At 40.1% G+C, this 27706-nt stretch overlaps 1 protein-coding gene across 1 annotated transcript in view; it reads right to left on the bottom strand.

Moving 5' to 3' along the window:
- Positions 1–669: 669 nt before the first annotated feature.
- HORMAD2 (HORMA domain containing 2) overlaps positions 670–27706 on the bottom strand; it is an 83787-nt gene continuing 56750 nt past the window's right edge. The window contains exon 10 of the mRNA XM_004615541.2: positions 670–777. Coding sequence (XP_004615598.2) covers positions 670–777 — 108 coding nt within the window. The remainder of the gene's footprint in view (positions 778–27706) is intronic.

Below are 27706 nucleotides of genomic sequence, written 5' to 3'. Positions count from 1 at the left end.
AAGTGCTTGCTGAGAGTGTGTAACATAGACTTTGAAGGAACAAGTAGGCAGGTTGTTATACTATGGCCAATGCACCTATCTCGGATTGGCCAACAAAATGTGGTCGAGACCCAGATCTGAGGAACTTTACAGGGAGAAAACATTACAGGCCCAATGCTTAGCTGAAGAGCCTTGTGATTAAACTTAACACAAAAATCACACTTAAATAAGTACCACCACATATATCAAATGTAATTTGGTGGGAATTTTAACAAAGCTATAAAGGGATTTCAGCAAACAGTTTCCAACAAATTAAAACATTTCACAATAGTTTACTTATATTTAAAAATATCCTAAAAACTAACTTCCTTTGAGAACAGCTTAATTTTTTTCTCAAATTAGTTCCGATGCCATACATATATGTATGTGTATATATGTACATATATATAGTATCATTTCTAATATCCCAAAGCAGTCCTGGTGATCTTGTTCCTCTGCAGCTAGGTGAGCCATGCTTATCTAGTAGTAACTCAGCACTTTGTAAATTGAGTAAAAAAAAAAAAAACGTAGGCAACATTTTTCGTAAAAGATTTTGGTGGCAGGAACTTATTTTCCTCCTTAAATACCTCATGCATGCTCGTTGTAGAACAAAAGTCATTTTAGAACAAACGTAGTAAAGACATCTAACTTTCATTTTCTGTCAGGAATGAAGAGTTTCACTGGTTCACTGACCTTCCTCCTCTTCTTCCGGGAGTTTGCAGAAATTTGCTGACTGTATGCAAAATTCCTTTTCTGAATCTATGAGAATCATCAGAGAAAGGCACAATTCAGCAGATTGTAGTGTCTGCACAAGACATACACAAGACAGGTAGAGCAAGCATTACCCCCTCTAGCTGTGTAACGGATCCAAACCTGCTCTCCTGTGGGCTGATTTGGCCCTGCACAGAGGCCTACTGCCAGTATCAGAGTCTGGCATTCCAAGTTTCACGAGCTCAGGTCCCTGGAGGCAGCCAGTTTCAGGGACAGTTTCTTGGCTGTCTAGTAAATTTAACATATCCAACTCTTGAGGAAGAGTTGTCAAGGTGTGGCCCCCAACAGTGAGCAGTTAAGGGTCAAGAGAGGTCTAGGTACTGATTGCTTTAGAGACAAATAAACTTTCTTTTTCTTTTTTTTTTTTTTTGCTTTTTATGTCATACCCTGCCATGCTCAGGGGTTATTTTTGGCTCTTCACTCAGGAATTACTCCTGGCGGTGCTTGAGGGACATATGGGATGCCGGGGACTGAACTCAGGTCTACCGCATGCAAGGCAGATGCCCTCCCTGCTGTACTATTGTCCCAGCCCTGGCAAGTAATTTTTTATTCTTTGTTTTTGCAATGTCGGGGATCAAACCCAGGGCCTCACACATTAAATGTCACCTTTGAGTGACATTCCTAGCCTAGAGGTAAATAAAATTTAAGTCTCAATTTCAGTTAGCAGACACATACACATGTCCTTTTTCCCCGCCTACGAGTTCAAGAAGATATGAAAAGTTTATGCTTTTGATTAAAGGGAAGTTGACTAGTGAATAACTAGAGAGATATAGTTTGTTTTTGGGTTAGGCTTTCCTAAAGATATTAGAAAAAATGAAAATAAAGATTTATTTTCTATTAGCTAAGTGAGCAATTAGATGTATTAGAATCTGTCAGGTAATTCTTAATAACTCAGATTCCAAGAAACACATGACAGTTTGGTTTTTCTAGTTTACTAATGGGAGAGAGGGCTTTTCCATCTTCTTTGGTAACAAAACAGAATTAAGCACACACACACACACACACACACACACACACATACAGATATAAGGGTTGTAGAGATTGCAGACCAAACTCATACTTTGCATGCAACATGCAGGAGACCTGGGTTCAATTTTTAGCATCACACCTTCTCCTTAGCACTGCCAGAAATAATCTCTGAGCACTGATCCAGGAGTAGTCCCTGAGCATTGCTGAGTGTAGTCTCATACCAAAACCAGATAAATACATATGTGTGTATCTCTCTCTTCCCCCCACTGTCTCACCCCCCCTTTTTTTTTTGTTGCTGCTGTTGTTGTTTCTTGTGGTGCCAGGGTTTGAACTCAGGGTCTGACACATGTGAAGTAGGCAGTCTACCACTTAGCCATATATCCAATCCTGAGACATATTTTGGGGGGTGAGGTGGGGGTTGGGCAATATCTGGATGTGCTCAGGGCTTATTTCTGATTCTGCACTCAGGGATTACTCCTGAAGAGGCTCAGGGAACCATATGCTAGGCTCAAATCCTAGCATATTTGCTAGGGATCAAATCCAGGTCAGCCACATGCAAGGTAAACACTGCGTCCATTGTATTATCTCTCTGACCCCAAGATACATATTTTTAAGCAGAACTTGTCAGACTAATTAGTAGAGATTGCAACATTACCCTTTTCCTTCTTTTGTAATAGATGTAGGATTTTTTAGAACCATGATTAATAATTATTACTCAAATAATGTAAAAATGTAAAGCATTTCAGTATCATTCAGAACCAAAGACTAGGTCTATATATATATATATAGCTATAATTAGTGGTTAAATAATTTAATCATTAATTCTATAAATATTAGAGATCAGTTGAATTTATGATCTCAGAAACCACAAATTTGGTTGGGGAGATAACTCAAAGAGGTAGAACGCACATTTTTGTATGTGGGAGCCCTAGGTTTGATCCTCAGCCCCAGATCCAACCCTACATGCTTCATTCTCTTGCCAAGAAATCACAAATTTCCTTTGTCTTAAACTCAGTCCTTAAACTACATAAACCAACAAAATTCTTAGAAAATAAATAGACCAAGGAGACTGGGGATAGATTAGAAGTAATATAAGGACATCTTTTGAATGTCCTTAAAAAAAGATTTTGAAGATCTTTTTTCATTGTTTTGTTTTGGGGCCATACATAGCCATGCTCAGGGCTTACTCCTGGCTCTGTGCTCAGGAATCACTTCTGGTGGGGGCTTGGGAGACCATGTGAGGTGTTGGGACAGAACTTAGATCGGCCACGTGCAAGGCAAAAACCCTACCTGTAGTACTATCTCCCTGGCCTGTGGTAGAAGGTTCTGAGCTCTTTGGTCATGGTAAGAAGTGGGAACTGCACATCAAGGCCATAAGTGTTAAAACTATTAAAAACATGTTTCCTTAACTACGGCAATGATAATTAAAAAATAAGAAAACATAGCATCTCATCAAAGAACTGATCTGCAACAAATACATATATAAAGACTTACAATGGTGGTCCAAAAGAAAGGACATGACAACATAAAAATGCAAAGCACAAAAAAAACCACTTGACACCTCTGCCGTCCCCTCACACCAGCACCTCATGCATGCAACATAAAGACTATATCTCTATGCTACATTCCTGGCCTGCAAAAACAAACAAACTTCGTTGTCTTGGAGATATATTTGTTACAGTGTGACTGTAAGAAAAGGTAGGCAGAAAATTCAGATTGTCTAGAAATGTTGTTTGGGCATGCTTTCCATTCAAAGGAAATTACTCTCACTTCTATCAATTACGTGCTGGTTAAATAGCTTTGTTTTAGTGTTTTAGTTTTTATTCCTCTCTTTTCTCAAGCAAATCAGTTAAAAATTTTTTTTAACAAATTGCAGACGGTAATTATATTGCAATGAGTTAATCAAAACGGCTTTCAGAATGTATACAATTTCAAGATATTCAATGACATCTGGGAACTATAAATGAGTTACAGAATAACTAGTGTGCTCAAATACAAGTATATGACCAGTCAGAAGACACCTTTCAACATAAAATAATAATCTATATGAATTATGTAAATAATAAATTTATCGATACTAAGGAACATTTGAGAAATGTTTATGAGATATATTCCAACTGACTTAGTTTGCACACTTGATGCCAAAACTTAGTCAAACAAAGACTCAGATCAAGCAAGCTAGATAATTATGTGGACAATTATATGGATTATCTAAGCAACATGAAGTAATTTCTAGTGCATCTCATAACAAATTTTAAATAGATAGCTTTTATCATAATCATTATTATTATTGACTTTGGGGCCACACCTGGCAATGCTTTGGGCTTATTCCTGGCACTATACTCAGGGATCATCGTGGCAGAGGTTGGGGACCAAATGTGGTGCCTGGGATTAAACCTGCAAGGCAAGTGCCCTACCCTTTATACTATCATTCTGACACCTAAACAGGGTTAGGTAATAATAATAATTAGGATAAGAATAAGAGATAACTATTATATGTTTGCCCATAAAGTCACAAGAGTACAGTATATACCTATATGTAGGTATATACCTATATCTTAAATTTTAAAAACTTAAAATCTTAAAAACTATACTTTCTGCTGTGTACCTTCCTGCTTTTCCTTCTTTTGAGATTGGTAACATAATTTCCATTTGAGACATCAAAGGGAACATTTGGCTTTAAATACAGATAGGCTGACCAATTAATTAACTTGGGGGCAGCATATGAACCACACTGCAGAGTTCCCTTCCCTAAATAAGTTAATTTAGTGTTTATTCCTTTATTTGTAACTGAAAAAAAGTTGGTTATTTGAATGTTCTTCTAGAATTCTATATTTTTTGTTTTTTTGGGGGACCATATCCTGCAATGCAAAGGGATTACTTCTGGCTCTGTGCTCAGGGATCACTCCTGGTGGAGCTCGGGATCATATGATGTGAGTTCAAAGTGTGGGTATGAGGGGCTGGAGCGATAGCACAGCGGGTAGAGCATTTGCCTTGCATGCAGCCAACCCGGGTTCGATTCCCAGCATCCCATATGGTCCCCTGAGCACCGCCAGGAGTAATTCCTGAGTGCAGAGCCAGGAGTAACCCCTGAGCATCGCCAGGTGTGACCCAACAAGCAAAAAACAAACAAACAAAAAACCTAAAAAAAAACAAAGTGTGGGTGCGCAACACATGCATTCAAGAACCGCCTCCCCAAACTTCCCTAGCAGAGGAAAAAAGAGACGGGGACCAAGAGTGATGGTCAATGGGGATATGGTATGGCCAACAGGTCAACTTGTACCTGCGGAGTGAGTGAATCAGCAGTCTGATGGTGCCTTCAGGCTCCCTGATACCCCAAAATTGCCGCTATGCCTTTGGTTGGACCCCAACAAGTTGGGACCAAGTTTACCAAGAAATTAAACAGCCAAAAGTTAGGTATGTGGGAGCCATGCCCACAAAGCACCTCTGGCTCAGCTATACGAGCTCATTTATTGGCCTTCCTTCAGAGATCCATAGATAAATCTTGAAAGACATCAAAAGCCACAGTTAATCTTGGACCTGCACATGGCTGAACAGACTGGGCTAAATCAGAGGGGGGCAAGTTGGCCTGATGGCCTGCCCATGCTAAGTCCCCAGAAGCCACTTGCTTCCACAATCCAAAATCGCTGCCTTACCCCCAGCCTGACTCCACCATCTCAGGACGGACCTCACCAAGATATCTGCTGAAAATTCAGGTATGTGGGCTTTGTGACTGAAATCTCCAGGATTTCTCAGAGTTGGGGTGGGCTACCCCCCCACTTCCCAATACACAGTGAAAGCACTGGCAATCACCCCCACGAACCAACTCCAGCACCACCCTGTAAGCTCTACTACCAGCCTGGCTTCAGAGGCCCCTAAATAAATCTCAAAAGAGATCAAGAGCTGCAGTTAAGCTCGGACTTGTGCATAGCTGAACAGACTGGGGTAAACTGGAGGGGGGAAGGTTGGCCTGTGCCTGCCCAAGCAGAGCCCCCGGCAGCCACTTGTTCCCACAAACCAAAATCGCCGCCATACACCCAGCTTGATTCCACCGTCTCAGGATGGACCTCACCAAGATATAATCTGCTGAAAATTTTGTAATGAGATACAGCAGCAAGTACCAGAAGACACCACTGCACCTGAGATCTCTCTGGGCCCCATACTGAGCCAATTTCACCAGGGCACTCCAGTTGGAGCAGGTATAGTCTCCCCGCCTACTCCAGATGAAATCCCGGTGACCAAGAGCTTCCACAAGCAAGGCCCAGGTATGTGGGTTCCGGACTAAATATCCATGCCGCATGGTGGCAGAGAACCTGCGTTGGCCCTCCCCGAGTCCTTGCCCAATCAGCAGACTGGTTGTCTTGCCCACAATTTGGTGGTGCCATCTTAGTGCACCAACAGCCCTGGCCCAGAGACTCCCAATTGAATCCCAAAATGGATTAGTGCCATACAGAGATGTCTCCAGAACCCAACCATTTACAATCTAGAAATTCACATTTATAATCGAGGCTGCTTGAGCTCTCATCAAATTCAAAATGAGCAATGGGAAATAAATTATCTAGCGTCTGCCTCTGAGAGGTAGGCTTGAATGGTAGTGGGAAAATTCGAGCAAAACATAATGCCCAAAATTAGAGAGAAAGAGAGTATTGGGGAAATTGTCTGCTATAGAGGAAGGGTGAGGACTGGGATGTGTGTGTGTGGGATACTGGGGACATTGGTGGTGGAAAATGTGCACTGGTGGAGGGATGGGTGTTTCATCATTATATGGCTGAATCTCAAACATGAAAGCTTTGTAACTCTATCTCACGGTGGTACAATAAAAAAATTAATGTGGAGTTCATTCATCTCCATTCATCTTAGCGCTGAATGGAGATGAATAGAAACGTTAGTGGTGCCTGCTCAAGTACATGGATGAACAACGGGATGACAGTGATACAGTGATACAGTGGAGTTCATGCCCAATTCAATCAGCTTAATCAATGGCTGAACAAATAGCAGTACTCCTACATACTCCTACATTATATATATATATATATACATATATATATATATACACATATACATATATATCACTGTCATCCCGTTGTTCGTCGATTTACTAGAGCAGGCACCAGTAACGTCTCTATTACACTCAGCCCTGAGATTTTACAAGCCTCTTCTTACTCGTCTTTTCCAACAATTGGAGGCTCTTTCAGAGTCAGGGGAATAAGACCTATTGTTACTGTTTTTGGCATATCGAATACACCACGGGTAGCTTGCCAGGCTCTGCCATGTGGGTATATTCTCAGTAGCTTGCCGGGATCTCCAAGAGGTATGTATATATCTGTTACTGTGTTTGGGATATGAATACATCACGAGAAGCTTGCCAGGCTCTCCCAAATGGGCAATAGACTCTTGGTAGCTTGTCAGGTTCTCCAAGAGGGAGAACTAGGCTATTAGATGTCACATGGCCGCAAGTGCTTCCTGGAGCTTGATTTTATAGTCTCTGGATGTTGGCCATCGATGGGATTACATGGGACTGGGGGCAGTCTCTGGGTGTGACTGCCTAGCTACTGGAAAATGGGGGATCTGGTTGGAAGAGGCCCAGTCCAATCCGAACAGCCTTGGAGATCTCGGCCCCAGGTCCCGCATACCTGGGTTCCTCTGTTGGCTCCCCCATGCAAGAGGCTCATCTGAATGTTTGGAGAGTGGTCCTGAGCATGGTTGTGGCTGGGTTCTGGAGGTCCTCAACTGTCGAGGCTTTGCTGGGGGGTGGGGAGGGAAACGCAACCCGTCCCCTCTGAAGGGCCCCGGTGGAGACAGCCAGGCGCGGGGGCAAGAGACTCTGTTGCTCTCTTCTGGGAGCTTGGTTTTATAGTCTCTGGATGTTGGCCATTGATTGGATTACACGACTCATGGTCAAAACGGCCCATTTAATGCAGAGCTGTTAGTATACTTTTAGAACATCTGAGAGGGGTCAAGGTATAGGACTGCATGTAGGTGTGACTGATCATTTACAGAGGTAAAGTGTTTCGGTGGAGGCAATTCTTTTGGGGAATTAACTCAAGGAGATACTCTGTATCCCAGGGACATATGTATTGCTTTTCTCCTTCTTTCCCTTTAGTTAGTTAATATTAATATTAATTAACTAATATTAAACAATTAAGTTTACTTTTTATTAATACTTGCAGTTGTTTAGATAAACACAGTAAGAGATATAGATTCCAAAACTTATTTCTCTGGGCTCTGAGGACAAGCAAGGCTTTTACTGTAAATCCCGGACTGTCCTCAGGCTGGTCTAGCTCTTCATTCCACATTGGGGGCCTGTCTCTTAAGTCATAATGGCTTGCTCAAGACTGTGCTTTTATGCTTTCTAGACTGTCCCATTTCAATGCTGGAGTAGCTTTGCCACTTGCCCTGGGTACATCCCAGTTCCATGGTGGGAACTCCCTTTGTCGGGTGTTGAGAACTGTTACAACTGAAGCTTGAGTCAAGTAACTACGATGCATGCCCAGGAATATATTTCAGTAAATCAACTCCCAAATATTAGGAGCATAGCATTAACGGACTTTCTATATTTAAGCAAAGAACACTGCTCCATAGTAAAATATGCAAAGTTATAGGGGACATAGAAAAGCAAGTAATTCACTACAAATACAAAGCCCAGAGTTACCAGAAAGTTTGACTTACAAGTAACCAAGACTAACTTGGGAAATTGTGACAATAAGAGACAACATACAAAGGAAAGGTTAAAGATAAATTCAGGGGATTAGGGGTCCTTGTAAGAGCACTGTAAGCTTCTCTAGTGAGGGGGAGGAAAAGGGGAAATTCACTGATGAAGCCTAAAACATTTAGGGTTAATATCCAACAAGTAAATGGAGTATACGGATTGAACCTGGGTGAGCAGCATGTGAGGCAAGTGCCTTGCCTACCGTACTCTATCTGTTCAGAGTTCTACCTTTAATCTTATTTCCACTTTATTCTCCATACTCACTTCTAGGAATCAATTACCATTTTGAAGCAAAATTCCCATTTTGTATATACCTAGCCTACATCTTCTTTTCTTCAGATCGACATATAGAATCAACTGCTTATTAATAATCTCCACATGGATATTCCAAAAGAAAATTCAAGTACAATGTGTCCAAATTGGAATTGATGAATTGTACCTTTAAACCTGCTCAAGTTTTTGTTCTTATCATATGTGATTCTGCTCCCTCAAGATTTCAAAGTTCAAAAAAACTGGGAGCCACCCATATCTACTCCATTATTCTCTTGTTAACATTTTATATTATGCAACTAATTCCTATAGCTCCTACTTCCCCTCCTTTTTTTGGTGGTGGTGGTGAGAATCATACCCTATGGTGTTGAGGGATTACTCTTGTTGAGGGATTACTCTTGGTTCTGTGCTCAGAGATCACTCCTGATGGGTTCAAGAGACCCTATAGGCTGTCAAGGATTGAATCCACATTGGTTGTGTGCAAGACAAGTGCCCTACCTAACTGTACTATCACTCCGGATGCTTTTAATATAATTTCAAGTAATTGAAACATGCCTGCCTTGGTTACATCTGTACTGCAACGTTTCACAAACGGCGGACCCATAAAAGAGGATCAATAAAGCCTTTCTGATGAATGAACTTCCAAAGAACCACCATCCCTATAGAGTAGAAATACATTGGATGCAGAGTGATAGATCACATTATTTTAACAGTTAGTGATGATTTGGGTGCTAGTGGAGATGGAGAAAAGTCAATGCTGAGGAAATGTTTAGAAGATAGAGTCAACAGGACACTAATTTGAGAAAATAGTAAAGAAGAAATAAATGGGCCAAAGAGAGCTTCCAGTCTCCTAACTTAGTGAAAGGATGTTCTATTGTCTATGGTAGAAAAAAAAAGGGAAATTAAAACCTGATGAGTTTGGCTCACACACAAAAATTCAAGTGGATTTACTGAATAACTGTCTATGGAAGCTAAAACTTAGTCTGGACCAAAGACATAAATTTGACAGTTCTCGATATCTGGAAGCTAATTAACACCACGGATGGAATGAGTTTACTTATTGAAGAATCAGAATTTGAGAAAGCAAAGGAACCAGAACACAGATTAAAGAATCCAACATTTTAAGAATAGGTACTTGAGATAAAAGAGACTAATTGAGTTTTTATGCCAAGAAAGCTGAGAAGGAGAATTGTAAGAGAGATTAGAGAAAATAAAAGGGGCCTGAGAGAGTACAGCAGAGAGAGTGCTTGCCCTGCATGCAGCTGATCTGGGTTTGCTCTCTGGATCCCTATATGGTCTCTTCAGCCTGCCAGGTTCTCTGAGCCAGGAGTAAGAAGTCCCGAGCACTGCTTGGTATGGACCAAATATGCTCCCCACCCCACAAAAAAAATGAACAATGGATATAGTTGATAGTGTCAAGCATTACTGAGTGATAAAAGAAGATGAGAACTAAAATATGTCAATTGGAGGTGGGGGGAGCACACGCACGTGGGCGAGACTTCTGTGTTCAGTTCCTTGTCACTTCCTGGGCATTTGAGCTCTGCCTGAACCTAAGATTTCCTGGGCATCTATCTGAGCCCTGCCTGCATTCTACCCCTGTCTGGCCCCTAGGGGCCTGTTTGTACTGGGTACCGTGTCTGGGCATGCCACCCTACCTGATCCTGGAGGTCCGGGAAGAGAGGAGAGAGTCCAGAGTGTATTTGGGGGGCTGAGGGGGGGAAGAGGGAGAGAGAAAGTGAGAGAGAAGAGCTGAGCGGGGGAACTGGAAACAATGGTGGTGGGAAATGTACACTGGTGAAGGGATGGGTGTTGGAACATTATATATCTGAAACACAATCATGAACAACCTTGTAATTGTATGTCATTGTGATTCAATAAAATTTTGTTTAATGTCAACTGGGTTTAGCCATATGGAGGTTATTTGGGTACACTGGCTTTGTGGGGGTTGGACGTCAACCTTAAAGTTAGCTCAATTGTGTATTAAAAAGTAAAAGACAGCAGAGATGCCTCCAGATGCTACACCAAGCTGATCCCCTTTCCTGGAACAACTCAAAAGGAGGCGGGTGAGCACAGCACCAGCCCTGAGAGCCCCAACAGCTGAAAACCTCCAGAACCCAATTGCTGCCATGCTCATGGCCAGTCTCCCCAGGCTCGGGATGAGCCTCATCCATGAGAATGAATCTGCTGAAAAACTCAGGTATGTGGCTTTTGGGACTGAAATCTCCAGGCTCTCACTGAGTTGGGAATGGGTGACCTCCTTCTATTTCCCTGTCTTCTGGGGAGCCTAGTGGCCACACCCACAAACTACCACCAAATGCCATATAAGCTCATTAATGGTCATGATCCAGAGACTCATGAATAAATCTTGGAAAAGAGCCACAACCTGCACAGACGCCTCTGGACCCCAAAGTCATTTCCAGTTGTATCACCCTATTTAAAATTTTAGGAGGCCTGCAGTGGCTTCTACTCCACTGATGTACCAAGAGCAGCACATCACATTTGGTGGGGTGTAAGGTAGAAGGTAACTGACTAATAAATAAATAAATATTAGTGCATGTGCGCACACACACACACAAAGTAAAAGACATTGAGGCAGCAAGTTCATAGCACTGTGCTCCCGTGACTCATTGATTTGCTCGAGCGGGCACCAGTAACGTCTCCATTGTTAGACTTGTTGTTACTGTTTTTGGCATATTGAATATGCCACAGGGAGCTTGCCAGGTTCTGCTGTGCAGGCGGGATACTCTTGGTAGCTTGCCTGACTCTCTGAGAGGGATGGAATCGAACCCAGGTCGGCTGCGTGCAAGGCAAACGCCCTACCTGCTGTGCTATCACTCCAGCCCTAAAAAGTTTTCTAAAAGTACATAAAAAGTGCATAAAAGTACATAAAATTTCTAAAAGTACATAAAAGTTTTCTAAAAGTCAAAAGGGAATGAACAACTCAGTCTGGAAATTTAGAAAGAGGGACAGGGAGCTAAGTCTTGAACAATAAGTAGGAGTTTATTAGACTGAAGATGATGATGGGGGATGGAGAGATTATTCTAGGCATAAGGTTCAGCATGCTTAAAGACAGTGAATAATGAAATGATATGGCATGAGTATGGATAGTGAGAAATATCACTTTAATGGATTGGCTCTTAGTGATAGCTGCTCTGTGTTTGACACTCCCATTAAGATGCAAGTTTCTCTGGAATTACTTGTTACTAAATATTATGTTAGTATAAAGTAACTTATTAATTGTTCTTTACAAACACAACCTCCTGAAATCTGAATCTTGTAGACTTTGAAAATAAAATAAGAGGGTTTTTTTTTTGTATGTTTGTTTATGTTCGGTGCTACACAATGGTAATCAAAACTTACTCTTGGCTCTGTGTTCAGGATACTACATGCGAGCATTTTTCCTGCTGGTCCCCCCAGAATAGTTTTGATATAGAAAAGAATAGCTCATGGTACAATACATACAAATTGCATTGGGAGGTAGATCAGTGTAAGAACTAAGAGGCAGCCCAGACAATGAGAAAATGACCCTGTGGATGGGTATTATATGTGATTGAAGTGAGGGTTGAGTGAGTTTTACTCACTTTAAAATGCTTTGTCGGGTTAGGTCTGGCAAAATGTTTCTCTTTAGGAAATTATTCCTTCTCAGCATAGGTTTATTATCAAGGCTTAAATATTAAAAATTCTATAGATTTAAAAGTTCCCAAATCAAAACATTTCATGGTTTAAAGAGGATCTGGGTTTCTCTAAATAAGCTATAGTAATGATGTTAATTTTTATTTTTCTTCCTTAAAACTTATCTTTTCTGAACAATAAAAGGTAGATGAATAGCAGTTATAAAATAAATAAAGTCTATTAACATAAATGTAGCTCATGTTAGCATTGTGATGAATCATTTGTTGAAAGAGAACACTTGCCTCCAACCCCAGGGGAGTTGAAAGCTCTCAGATGTTGGGAAGTGTTTTATGTTTTACTGGAATTTATGAACTATTTGCCCGTTCAATTTCTTGGTTTTCTGTAACTTATGACTAAGTTTCTACCTAAAGTGAATGATACCTTTCCTGTGGAGGGTGTTGGACTGATTCAGGCGGGTGGAAGTGGTAGCCTCAGGTGCAAATTGGGGATACTTCTGTTTTCCCCCTTAAAGTAGGTAGATTTACTGGGGGTACTGAGTATTTTTTCCCTGAATAGAGGGTGATAGTCCAAATGATTTGAGAACTTCTGTCATAACTTTCTCTCTTTAGGAAGTAAATATGTAGTCTTAAGTCAAACAGATATTTCCATTTATCTCCAAAAGTTTGATGAATTTTATCTTCCTCCATATTTTCAAAGCCATTGTCTGACTTTTAAAGTTATATAATTTATTACACAAGCATTTTCAAACACTTCTATGCCAGACATTGTGCTGAACATAATGATATAAAGCTGATCAGACATGTTCCATGTCTTCAAAGAGGGATTGGTAGGGAGAGACAAAGAGATTATAGATGAAATGAGAGATTCATATGTATGGTATAGCAGGGGTTCCAAAGAGATCTTATCACCTTTTTCTGTGGAGGGCTGGCAAGGCTTCAGTGGGATCTGAAGCTTGAACTAAGTTATGCTAACTGAATAGACATTCAGCAGGCAAATGGCATTAGGGACTGTGATTGCAGAGAGAATGAACAGTCTAGACATAATGAGCACCAGTATAGGAATATAAAGCAGAATGCCTCTAGGGATCTGGAGATAGTTCATGGGACTAACAGAAAAGGCATGGGCCAGTGGGCTATGTCTGAAATTTGGATTTTGCTAAATAATGAAATACCACTAAAGAGCAAATTTGTTTTAAGAGCAGGTTGTAAGAACTTATTTGTCTTAAAAAAATTCCTTTAGCAGAATTGTGAAGGATGAACTGGAGAGGAAAGATTCAGAAGCAAAGAGGTGGTAGGAGCAATAGTACAGTGAGTAGAAAATTTGCCCTGCAAGCAGTGAATACTGGTTTGATCCCCAGGAACCCACATGGATCTCCCAGGAGTGATTCCTGAGCCTAGAACTAGAGCTAGAGCTAGGAGTAAGCCCTAAGAACAGCTGAGTGTGCACCCCTCACCAAAGAACAAAAACAAAATAAAAAAAAAACCCTGGATCTGAGCAATAATAACAAGAGCAGTAAAGGGGTTAGAAGAGAGGACTAACGGGGCTAAGCATTGAAGACAGTGAAGAAATGCCTGAATCCTAAACCTAGTGTAACCTGGTCATTAATTAGAAATGGCACAAGGATTAGCAAAGGAAAGAAAGAGGTAAAATATTATAAGGGAACTACCCATTTCTGTTAATACCATTAATCAAGATGGGAATATTGATGAGAGGTGGATGGTTGGAATATTTTGGGGAAGATGGATGGGGAAATAATTGACTCTGTTTTCAAGATTCTTAATTGGAGGTAAGATATACTAGTGAAGATGTCCACCAGGCATAGATTATAGGACATGGGAGTTCAGGATTTAAGAAATTGCATCAAGAGCACATAATGAAAGAATTATTAACTTTGGACAAAAATATATTATTACTTATATCTAGAAGGAAGGAGGAAAAACTGATATGGAGAAAGATACATCTTTATATATGTAGACAGGAAGCTTAATGATTCGGACTTGGTGGCCTTAATTATTTCTATGAAGTAGAGTCTAGGCCATCTGTTTAGAAAGAGAATTGGTCTCGACTGGCACTTAAAGCACTTGCTTATCAGATCCAGAGTGATAGTATAGTGGGTAGACCATTTGCCTTGCATGTGGCCCACCCAGATTCAATCTCCAGCATCCCATATGAGCATCACCAGGAGTAATTCTTCAGTGCAAAGCCAAAAGCAACCCCTGAGCATTGCAGGGTGTGGTCCAAAAACATAGCACAAAAACAAACAACCCTCTCCTCACAAACCCCCACTTGCTTGTCAAAGTACAAAGCAGCATTTAGACAATGAGGAAGTGCCAATAATATATTGGGTTGGGGTAGGGCCTCCTCAGTGGTGCTTAGAAACCCAGGGACTTCTCCCTGGGATACCTAATCCGTGGTGCAGGCCTGACTGTTTGGTGCTTGGACCCAGATTCAAACTCAGGGCTCCAGGCATTTCACTTTGTTAAACTATCTCCCCAGTCTCCTAATAATGGAATTTTTATATTTTTTTCTTTTCTGTGCTAGGAATCAACTCCAGGACCTCACACACATGAAAGGCAGTTGCTCTACTATTAAGTCACACCCCTGACCCCCAATAATAGACTTTTAAAACTAATATTAACCATTGCTTACAATTCAAGTAGTTTTTTTTTTTTTTTTTGCTACATCCAGCAGTTCCCAGGCTCTATGCTCAGGAATCACTCCTGGCAGTGCTTGGGGGGACCACCAGGGACGCAGGGAATCTAACCTGGGTTAGTTATATGCAAGGCAAGCACCCTGCCCACTGTACTATTGTTCTGAATCAAGGATCCAAATAGTTTTAAGACATATCACTTTCAAATTAAAATACTTAAATTTAACATATTAAACATTTAAAAAATAAGCTTCTTGGGTGGGTATGTTTGGGACCAAACTCACCGTCTCACACATGCAAGGCAAGTAATCTACCACTGAGTTACATCCCTAGCCCTTCTATAAACACTTAATATTTACAACAAATGACATACTGTGCTAAGAACTTTACAAATGTTATCTCACTTATTCCTTGCATAATTGTGTTAGGCAGGAAACGGATGTTTATTCCTCTTTTACAGATTCCTCTTTTACAAACCTTGAGAAGAGAAATGACATGTCCAATTATCACATTTAGTAAATGGTAATCTTGAACCCAGGTATCCTCATTTAGAATTGGCATTCCTTATGATTTGCTCTGTCAACCCAAAGGTAGAAAATTGTGGGAGCCCATGAAAATTATAAAAGATTGAAGACTTCTTGATTGGGGTTGGTCTTTTTGTAGCCAAAAGGGTCATTGATACCAAATGCATTCTTTTTCCTTTGTAACCAATTTTTTTTCGTGACTTTTGAGTTTCTGTTGATCACTTCTCAGTCATCGGAGGTGGAAACATAGTCACCTTAGGATTCCTCTCTCATCTCCTTGTGCCTACACAGAGTTCTTGTAATGAGTAAATGGAATTGCACAGATAGAGCACTTATTACATCTCACATGTGCAAGTCATTCAGTGACTGATGGCAGTTATTACACCTCCTGCCACAGGCCTCTGCTTCTCCAGCCATATGGATCCTTATGATGAGCCAAAAAATAGATCCTCCAAAGATGCCCATGTCTTTAACCTGGTGGAACCTATAAATATTATCATGTATGATTAAATAAATAAATGGAGGTCTTTTGCAGAGGAGATGAGATTATCCTGCAGGTGCTCTTACATGTAATTTCATGCATTTTTAAAAGTGGAAGTTGGAAATCTGAAGAGAGACAGAGTCAATGACACCAACAAGGCAAAGAATGGAGTAATATGACAACCAGCCAAGAAATGCCAGTAGGCACCAGATGGAGGAAAAGGCAAAGAACAAATCTCTTCTAGAACCACCAGAGGGACTATGACTCTGTCTTAACCTTGATTTCAGTTCAATTTCCCTGATTTCAGATGTCTGGACTCTGGTGAGAATAAATTTATGCTGTTTTGAGTTACCAACTTTTTGGCAATTTGTTATAGAAGATCTTAGAAACTAATATAATTATATTCCCCTAATATATTTCATTCTTTCCCCTCTGCTCTATTTCTTCCACATTTCAGAAAACATCAATCTTTAATTACTCTCTTAAAATTTGCCCAATTCTGTCAAAGGATATTTTCTTTCTTTTTATCTTTGGAGATAGCTAGCCTGGCAAGCTACTGAGAGTATCCCGCCCGCATGGCAGAGCCTGGCAAGCTACCCATAGCATATTCAAAAATAGTAACAACAGGGGCTGGAGCAATAGCACAGAGGGTAGGGCGTTTGCCTTGCGCGCGGCAGACCCGGGGTTAGATTCCCAGCATCCCATATGGTCCCCTGAGCACTGCCAGGGGTAATTCCTGAGTGCAGAGCCAGGAGTAACCCCTGTGCATGCCGGGTGTGATCCAAAAAAAAAAAAAGCAAAAAAAATAGTAACAACAATAGGGGCTGGAGAAATAGCACAGCCAGTAGGGTGTTTGCCAAAAACAGTAACAAGAAGTCTCACAATGGAGACGTTACTGGTGCCCGATTGAGCAAATCGATGAACAACAGGAAAACAGTGTGACAGTTCTACAGTGCTTATTTTCAAAATCTTTTTTTTTTTTTTGCTTTTTGGGTCACACCCAGCAATGCACAGGGGTTACTCCTGGCTTTTCACTCAGGAATTACTCCTGGCGGTGCTTGGGGGACCATATGGGATGCCAGGGATCGAACCCAGGTTGGCCGCGTGCAAGGCAAACGCCCTACCGGCTGTGCTATAGCTCCGGCCCCTTTCAAAATCATTTTTTAATAGTATTTTAGCCACAGACCTTTCCTGTTCCATTAATCTTTCTTTCTTTAGTGAATTCTCACAGCACATTCTTATAGTTGTGATTATGAATGTGGTGATAACAGGAATACAAAAACTAGAAGCAATTTTTCCTCAAAATGCAGATTTACTCATAAAACTCAGTGTATCCAAACTTAATTTAACAATTCAATTATATCTCAATAAAAAGCACAATAATATATCTGTTTGAATTCAAATTTACTCTAATAATCATCTAGAAGATATATTAAAACTATTTAAAATACAGAAAAATATAAAAATGAAGAAAAAAATAATTGGCTTTCAAATGACTAACCAAAGAATGTAGTTAGAGAAATTTAAATGTGGTAGTTGTAATAAGTGGTTCTGTGAGATAGAATAGCAAGTCTAAAAATAAATCTATGTATGTAGCCATGGGAATGGTTTATCACAAAAATGGCATTCAAATTAGCAAGCCAAGGACAGACTATTCAGGTGGTACCAATACAAAGAGGAAATATTTCCATAACCAGAAAAACAGGAACTAACTTAAGGAGCCATTTATAAAGAACAAAACTACAAATTCCCTTTTCCTCCACTTTCCTGGGTTTACAACCAGGTATGCTCAGGACTTACTCTTTGGGGCTTCAGGGATCCAAAGCAAGTGTGCTAACCCACTGTTATCCCTCTGGCCCCAAACTACAAACTTAGAAGAAAATACAGAAAAAAAATTCTTAGAACTGTAGCACTGGGGAAACCATAAGGAAGATATAAAACAAACCATGGAAAAATATCCCATACTTTTAATCACTATATCACTGTCATGCCATTGATCAACAATTTGCTTGAGTGGGCCCAATAATGTCTCCATTCGTCCTAGCCCTGAGATTTTAGCAGCCTCTCTTTACTCATCCTTCCCAACGGCTTCTAATAGGAAGACTTAATATTGGAAAGATGTCAATTCTCCTCAATATTATGTAGAGATTCAATATAACCCCTGTCAAAACCCCAACAACATTTTTGCAGACAAAAATATTTATTATAAAATTTATACGGAATCTCAAGGGACCCCAAAATGCCAAAGCAATCTTGAAAGACAAGAACAAAAGTTGGAGACATTTATAGCTAACTTTTAAAAAACTCACTACAAGACTACAATAATCAAATTGTGGAGCCATGCTCACCTCCCATAGCCACCACCATGTCAACTTACCCACCTGTCCTCCACTTCAGATTCATGAACTAAATCTCTGAGGAGATGCAAGCCAAGCAGTTGAAATTCATGGACACATCGGTCCCCCTGGCTGAAAACTCTGGGATGCCCTTGATGGGGGCAGACGAGTCCCTACCCTGCTGAAACTCCGGCAGTGACACCCACACCCCACTGCTGCAGCCACACTAATGGCCTAGGGCATAACTCCGAGGCTACATTCACTAAGAGTCTCTGCAGATTCATCCCAGTTTTACAGATCCTGAAGTTTCTGATCCATGTGGCTACAACACCTCCAAATTCCACAGTACTGAAATTCCTGTAGGAGCAGACCCAATTAGACGAGGAAATAACATAGATGCCAACTAAACTCAAAAACCAAAAACAATAACACAGAAGGCTCAACTAGTGACATATGGCTTAGTAAATCCTCAGACTTAATAACCCTATGGTGAGATAGAACAACTTTTGCAAATTTTCTTACGCTGAAGTATTTTTGATAATTTCTTTAGTCATTTGGTCATAACAAGCAATATAAAACAAATTATTGTGTGTCTGCTAAGGGGAGTGGTTGGGAAGTGGTTGGGAAAATGGGGACAAAGGTAGAAGGAAGGTCACTCAGGTGGTGGAATTGGTGTTGGAGCATCAAAAGCCCATAACAATTGTATTCTGAAAAACTTTGTAAACCATGGTGTTAAAATTAAGTTTTTTTAAAAAAGTGGTATTGGCCTAGAGACAGACATTCAGACCAAGGGAACAGAGAGCCTATTTCACTTATGTGGTCAAATGATTTTCAGTAAGAAAGCTAAGAGCATTCAATGAATAAAGTACAATTTTTTTCACCAAACAGTGCTGGGAAAAGTACTTTGGGCAGTGTATCTGTTTGTGTGTGTGTGTGTAAATATAGTTAAAAGTATATCCTTATCAGTAGTTTTAAAATTATCTATCAGAATTTACTCATATATAATTTATATACTTGAAGTGATTTTTATTTTATTTTATATTTAAGTTTTAGGCCACAGTGGGTGGTGGTGCTCAGGGCTTACTTCTGAAATTACTCCTCGTGGTGCTCAGGAGATCAAATGGGGCACTGGGGATTGAACCTGGATCAGTCACATGGAATATAAGCACCCTACCCACTGTACTTATCTCCAGCCCTTGGAGGCGATTTTTAAAATATAAAATACAATGCATGTCTTTTCAGGGCTGGAGGATAGTACAAGAATTAAAGTGCTTTGCTTGCCTTGCATACAGTGACACCAGTTAGATTCCCAGCTCCGCTTACAGTCCCCTGAATACAGAACTGTGGCAAGCCCTGAGCACCATCAGGTATGGTAAAAGTAAAAGTATTTTTTTATTACTTGATATGATTAAAATTAGCATGTTTATTATTTCATCTCCTTGTTTTCCTTTATTTCAGTGTGATGAAAGCTTTATTATGAAATTTTTAATTTGCACACTGATAAGGTACACAAAACATTTTAAAAAATCTTAAGAAATAAAATTTCAAAATAAATAAAAGTTCTCAAAAGTTTATTTAATTCTTTTTGGAAAATGATAAAATATTTCATGATATTACTTTATATTTTTCAGTGGAAAAATATTATTTTTCTATTTTCAAAAACTTAACTATGAATTCTGTGGCATCTAAAGACAGACATAATAACTCACTCAAACCCTCATTTTAAGTAATTATAAAAATGAAACAATTGTTTCTTTATTTGTGACATGTAGGAAGAAACCTACAGGAAATGATATGATGATTCTATTAGATTACTAAACTTGACATAGGTTTGCTGATTCTTCAAAAAAAAATTAAAAAGATCAATAGATAATACAGAATTGGAAACGTAATACTTATTATGTAGGCCATTTGAATCTGAGTCTCTATGAAGTGCTTTAGCAGATGTTGAAAGGAGTATATTACAGAAATAACTGAAGACATAAATTCCCAAAATACGCAGAAAAATAGTCCTTTCTGGTATGAAGAATTTCTTCCTTTTCTTTTTTTTGGCCACACCCAGTGGTAATCTGGAGTTATTCCTGATTCTGCACTTAGGAATTACTCCTTGAAATACTCAGGGGTCCATATGGGATGCCAGGGATAGAACCTGGGTCAGCTGCATGTGGGGCAAGCACCCTAACCACTATACTATCTCTCTGGCCCCTGGCATGAAGATTTTCTGAGATGAAAGATCTTCATTGATGTGATATCCAAAATTCAAGTCATAATTGCCAACTCTCACTGACAGGAAGGAGATGGAAAAGGAGAATGACTACGCTTAGAAACTTAGACATTCTCTTATTATTCTATACAAGGTGGAGGCTGAATGGAAAAGATTTACTAAGCAGTCTGATTTCATTCACTTCAGACAGGAAAGAAAAGAAATGAAAAGGAAAGGAAACCCTTAAAGAGAAGTAATTGGGTATTTAAAGTGAGGTTAAATTTTATATGAATGGGGGACTGAAGCAATAGTAAAGCAGGTAGGGCTCTTGCCTTGCCTTGCAACAGAGTTCGATCCCCGGCATCCCATATAGTCTCCTGAGCACTGCTAAGAGTAATTCCTGAGTGAAGACCAGGAGTAACCCCTAAGCATCACAGAGTAGGTGACCCTACCCTCTGCCTCCATTTTTTCATTTGAAGGGTAAACATCTAAACTAAATGTTTATATTTTCCAGAGGAATATTTTTAGTTTCTACCACAATCACTGTCATTCCATTGCTCATCAATTTGTTCAAGTGGACACCAGTAACGTCTCTCATTGAGAGACTTATTGTTACTGTTTTCGGCATTTCCAATATGCATGGGTAGCTTGCCAGGCTCTGCCGTGTGGGCTCAATACTCTCGGTAGCTTGCCAGGCTCCCCGAGAGGGGTGGAGGAATCAAACATGGGTCTGCCACATGAAAGGCGAATGCCCAACCACTGTGCTATTGCTTCTACCACAACAGGAAATAATCATACTCTATATCTGGTGTTTTATTTTAAATACACTTACTCCATTACTTTAACAATTCTCTATGCTATCAGTTTAATTTGCCTGCTTTTATTTTTTCAGTCTATTTCAAGAGCTAATACAATCACATAGCATGAACTAAAAAGGCAAAATGAGCCCAGATGTGACCCCGAGCAGCCACATGCAAACAAATGGCTCCTCCGTTCCTGAATGCCCATGATCCTGGAGGCCAACTAACTACTTTCAGCACCCATCGGATTCTTGCAGAAATGCCTCTAGACTGTGAACTAAGCTACGGACCCAGGCCACCCTGGGAGAGGAAAGGTTTTTCTCTCTCGACCTTTCTTTTCCCTGGTGGCATGGCGAACGCCATCTTATAAGGTCCACTAAACAGAGGTACGAGCTTGCAATGATGCGACTTCTGGCAGACATTTCTCTGGACTTAATTACTAAAATACCAGAAATCCAAAACCATGCGGCTGCTGTTGAGGCTGTGCGACCTCATATGCCTTCCATTCTCAGCAATGGAAAACAAATTATCAAATGATGTCTTTTTGGCAGGTCTAATTGTTGGGGGAAATTTTCAAATAATAATAGTGAGTTTTCTGTTGTAATATTGAAAGAAATCAAAGTAAAGAGAAAGTAAATTGAAATTTATCAGCTACACAGGCGGGGGTAGGGTGGGGAGTGGGGGTGGGATGTATTCTGTGATTCTTGGTTGTGGAACATGTGCACTGGTGAAGGGATGAGTGTTTGATCATTGTATGACTGAGACTTAAGCCTGAAAGCTTTGTAACTTTTCACACGGTGATTCAATAAAAAATAAAAATAATTTTAAAAAAAGTCAAAATGAAGGTCTACAGTGACACCTTTCCTGCTATCCAACTATGTAGCCATCTATACTCTCCCACAGAAGGCAAACACTGCTAGCAGTTTCTTGTACATCCTTCTGAAGGATTGTTTGTGGTTTTTTTTTTCATTTTGAAGTTAGCTACACTGTAAAAAACTTAAACTGCTATAAAGTCTATAATATCTTTTTTGTTGTTTTTTTTGTTTTGTTTTTTGCTTTTTGGGTCACACCCGGCGATGCACAGGGGTTACTCCTGGCTTTACACTCAGGAATTACTCCCGGTGGTGCTCAGGGGACCATATGGGATGCTGGGAATCGAACCCGGGTCGGCTGCATGCAAGGCAAACGCCCTACCCGCTGTACTATTGCTCCAGCCCCTTGTTGTTGTTTTTGGATTGGACCCAGCCATGCTCAGGAATTACTCCTGGCTCTGCACTCAGGAATTACTCCTGGTGTTGCTGGTCGAGGGGAGGAATGTGGATGGGGGGACCATATGGGATGCTGGATACTGAATCTGGGTGGTCACATGTAAGACAAGCATCCTACCCACTTGTACTATTGCTCTGACCCCACAATACCTTTTATTTAAAATTATTTTACTAAATCTGGATTAGGCTTTATCATAGTATGAGGTGGACTGGAGCAATAGCACAGCGTATGCGTCTGCCTTGCATGCAGCCGACCCAGGTTCGATTCCTCCATCCCTCTTGGAGAGCTCGACAAGCTACTGAGAGTATCCCACCCACACAGCAGAGCCTGGCAAGCTCCCTGTGGCGTATTCAATATGCCAAAAACAGTAACAAGAAGTCTAACAATGGAGACGTTATTGGTGCCTGCTCAAACAAATCGATGAACAACGGGACTGACAGTGCTACAGTGATAGTATGAGGAAGTGCTGGGTTGTGTGTGAGCTGGTTGTGAGAAAGGCCTATCTATAGGACCAAGCTAGTTCTCATGTTATATAGTGTGGGCTTTCTTCTCACTGCCTTCAGTTTTCTTCCCCATATAAAGAACACACACACACACACACACACACACACACATATAAATGCTGACTAAAGTAAATGAGAGAAAACAGAGTTAAGGGCAAAAGATGAGGATAAAAAAATATTTAAGATGCCATGCTTAATGCTATGGTAGTTAGGGGAGCACTAGAGAGGCAAGAATGGAAAGGAGAGTAGTGAGGAACACAGTTGTACAAATAATAAATTCTAACCAACATTTAACACAAGTAAGATGAAATAAAAACTAAATAAAACTCTAAGCAATATGCTGTAGAGATGTAGAGGAAGAAGTAGAATGGGGGTGGGGGGAAGCAATTAATAAATTAGTCCAGGGCTGGTTGAGCACGTCAGACAAGCTTATCAAATGCACACAATCTCCCTGACTCATGAAAACCTAAAGCTGGGGAAATGCCAGATCAGTGTGCTGAGGTGAGGTCAATATAGCTGGGGAAATATTTTGGAACTATTATGAGAGAAAAACTTAAAACTTTTGCACACACACAAAAACATAAACGATAATAACAAAAGTTCTACTGAATCTCAAACTGGTCTTTAGCTGTAAATCAGAAAAAGCTTGAGCATTTTCAGAAGCTTGAGTGGCTAGCTAAAATCAGGGCTGCCGCTTGTTGCCCACCTCCAGGGCGATCCCTGTAATTGTGCTATGCACCATCAACACAACCAGGCAGGTGCATCCTGCTACGGCAAAATCTAAGTACCATTTTCTAACTTTTCCCATAACTAAATTTTTACTTGGCATACAAGAGTATCCTTTTGGCTAATATTTCCTATGACAAAACCCAAACATTTAGAATGTTATGAATATATTTTTTTCTTAAAAACCCCAGGTTGTTGGTATAAACTTCAGTGTAGCTATGATACAGAATATAGCTAGAATATGTACCTCAAGTATGATATACTGTATACATTTTCCAGCCTATAAAATATTTCCATGATGGGTCAGGAATGCTTCATTTCAAATTAAGCAAGAGTTATTTAGATATGTTAGAGCATTTCTACATTAGACTAAAGCAGGGTGGAAGAGTGTCAGTGCTGCAGGCAATTGACACACATTTGCTCTGAGGTTTTATTTATTTATTCATATTAACGTTTTGGTTGGGGAGGAGTTGGATCACACTGTTGTGGTGGGGGCTGTGAGGAGGTGCTCCAGGGCTATTATTCCCAGTTCTGTGCACATAGGTTCTGTGCTCAGGAGTGACTCCTGGCAGTGCTCAGGGGACTATATGCAGTGCTGGGGATTAAATCCTTATGTGCAAAGCTAGTGCTTGCTTATCTCCTGTTGCTATCTCTTCAGCCTCTATTATTTATATCTATTATTTTTGTGTGGCAATGCTCAGGGCTTACTCCTGGCTCTGCAATCAGGGACCACTCCTGGTGATGCTTGGGAACTATATGTAATGCCGGGGACCTAACTGGGTTGGCCATGTGCAAAGCAAATGCCTTACCCTTGTACTATGGCTCCAGGTCCTATATTAGTCATTGTTTTTTTCTTGTCATACTCTAAGAGAATGCTTCCATATATAGTAGATCAAATTAACAGATTTACATGGAATATTCATAAGATTAAAATAAGACTGTGTTTGAAAATATTTGGTACAACATTTGGTACGCATGACTACACAATGTAAATTACTTTTATCTAGTTGAACATTTAACTTGTTTAGCTGAACACGTTGTTTCTATAAATGAAATGTATCCTAACTGATGTGCAGATTTATGAAAATCTAATTTAGGATTGGATCAACAATAGAGAGTAGAATAATTGTCTTGCATGTGACCGACCCTGTTAGGTTAGGCTGACCCAAGTTCAATTTCTTTCACCACATATGTTTCCCCAAGTCCTTCAGGACTGGCCTCTGAGCACAGAGCCAGAAATAACTCCTGGGCACAGTCAGAAGTGGCCCCAAAATCTAAGCAAAAACAAAAACACCTTAATTTATCACAGGTATAAGAAGTATCAGGGATCTAGGAGCAGGAGGTGAAACTACATATTCAGTAGCGGGTTTTCCTTCAAATTCAGCTACAAACTTTTAGTGTTCCTGTAATAGAGAAAGATAAATGAAGTACTTAACTTAAAGTGAAGGTAAAAAGTAGATTAGAAGTTAGAGACACTGAATATTGAAATGAATACAAACTCTCAAATCCCACCCAAGAAGAAATGAATATGCTAAAATTAATTTTTATCATGGTATAGTGCACTAGCTGAGACTCAAGGGAGTAGGGTTTCATCACTAACTTGCAAGTTTCCATCACAGCAAAAAAATAGGAGGGGAATAATATTTGCCACGGACCAAACAGCAATGCTTTGAGGATTAATGACATAATGTCTGTAGAGAGGTTGGAGCTCCTAGGAAAAAAGACACTACATAAATATGAAGTAGTATTAATATTTAGGCTTAGTCCACAATGTGAGACCTGCTTTCTTTGGCTCATGAGGTCACCAGCAGTTTTGTAAAATGTGCTCAGACACCCACAGAGGAGCCTTGTTAGCTTTCTCGTGAGTGGACTGTGAAGCTAAGACGCACCTGGTCAGAGCTATCCTGGAAGCCATGTTTATTTCTCAAGTTCCATGAGAGGCTATAAGTGACGAGTGCTTAGCTCCCTAAAGGAATGAGAAATGGCCAAGAAAATACTTCAACAGCATTTAGGGCTTCCCAGGAATGCAGTGGGAGTTTGGGAATGTTTTGGCTTAGAATTAAACAAAAGTCCAGTCATATCAGGCCTTGATTTAGAAGAAATGTTAACTTTGCCTTTCTCAGACAAAGAAAATTTTGGAATACGAATAGGAATGAAAAAGCTACTTCTTGGAAAGGTTAGCTATATAATAAATTTGGAGGCAAATATGGGTACCTTTTGTCGTAGGATAGTTATATTCTCCAGAAGTTGCAATTTCTTTAATAACAATATCTGGATTCTACCACATCTGTGCATCATCTTTGTGGAGCAGTTATTAAAGGTAATCTTCCTCCAAACCCAATGGGTCCCAGCATCCTCTACACCCAACCTGTGCCATATTAAGGGCCTAGACCACAGCTTTTTCCTGATGTTCTGCTTGCTGCTGCACCATCCCAGAAGAGACTGAGAACAATCCCCAGCTTAATTTGTCAGAATCTTTCCGGGGGGCGGTGAATAACTACAAAGACTCAGCCCCCAGCACAGCAAGAACACTAGAAAACCAATGGGGAAAACACACAGAAGCCCACACCAATAAGTAAAGACAATTATCATTAAAGACATGAATAACATCAGAAAACCATCAGATAGTGTTTTTAGTGACACTGTGATGAGAATGTTCATTGAGTTTAAAGAAATGATAGCACAGGTAGTCAGCAAAGCGCAGGAAAGTATGAGAATTGAAATGAAAAAAACTATTATAGTTATAAATTATAGAAGTGAGGAACATGGTAGGTAATATTTAAAAAGTCAATAGAGGGGCTGGAGCGATAGTATAGCGGGTAGGGTGTGTGCCTTGCACGCGGCCAACCTGGGTTTGATTCCCAGCATCCCATATGGTCCCCCGAGCACCACCGGGAGTAATTCCTGAGTGCAGAACCAGGAGTAACCCCTGAGCATTGCCGGGTGTGATCCAAAAATAAATAAATAAATAAATAAATAAATAAATAAATAAATAAATAAAAAGTCAACAGAAACTCTGAACAGCAGAATAACAGAAGTTGAGCAAAAGATCGAGGAGCTCCAAGATGAGAAGGAGAAAACTAAACTGTTAGGAAACAGCAAAAGGTGGAAGGTAGCCTGAAAAGAAATGAACAGCATACCAGAGAACTATGGGGTGAGTTTAAGAGGAACAATAAGAATCAGAAGAGTTACTGAAGAGCAGAAAGGCAAATGTGATGAAGAAACTACAGTTAAATCATAGATAAAAACTCCCTAGAGTTGAGGATTATAGGCACTGAGATCCAAGAGACCCAAAGGGTCCCAGTGAAAATAGACCCAATTAGGTAAAGTCCAAGACACATTATACTCAAAATGTCAAAATCCAAAGATAGAGACAGAATATCAAATTCAGTAAAACATGGAATTTATTTATTAAGTAAAGTCCATAAGACATATAACAGATATATCAATGAAATTCCATGAAACAGAAGATGATGGGAGCCTATAGTACAGAAACTCAATGAAATGAACAACTCACCAAGAATATATATCCAGTTAGATATTCAGTTAGATTATCATTCAGATTTTAAGAAACTATACAGAGCTTCATGGACAGGAAACAGCCTAGGGAATTCACAGCCTTGGAACCGGTTTCACAAGAAGTTTTAAAAGAGCTCCTTCAAAGGATAGGAGAAACTTCCCATCATGTACCATTGAGTAGGCACTCACTAATGGTGCATAGGGTTGTCCTCGACTTGTTTAAGAAAGGTTTGAAAAATATAGAAATTCATCACACATTATTGATTCACTTGCTGATCATTCTATTTTCTACTCCTTTAAGTTTTATTGGACCAAGTAATATGAA

This window comes from Sorex araneus, chromosome 9 (assembly GCF_027595985.1).
Source record: "Sorex araneus isolate mSorAra2 chromosome 9, mSorAra2.pri, whole genome shotgun sequence".
Lineage (NCBI taxonomy): Eukaryota > Metazoa > Chordata > Mammalia > Eulipotyphla > Soricidae > Sorex > Sorex araneus.
The sequence above is the reverse complement of the archived record's forward strand: the minus strand, read 5'-3'. Positions and strand labels throughout refer to the sequence as shown.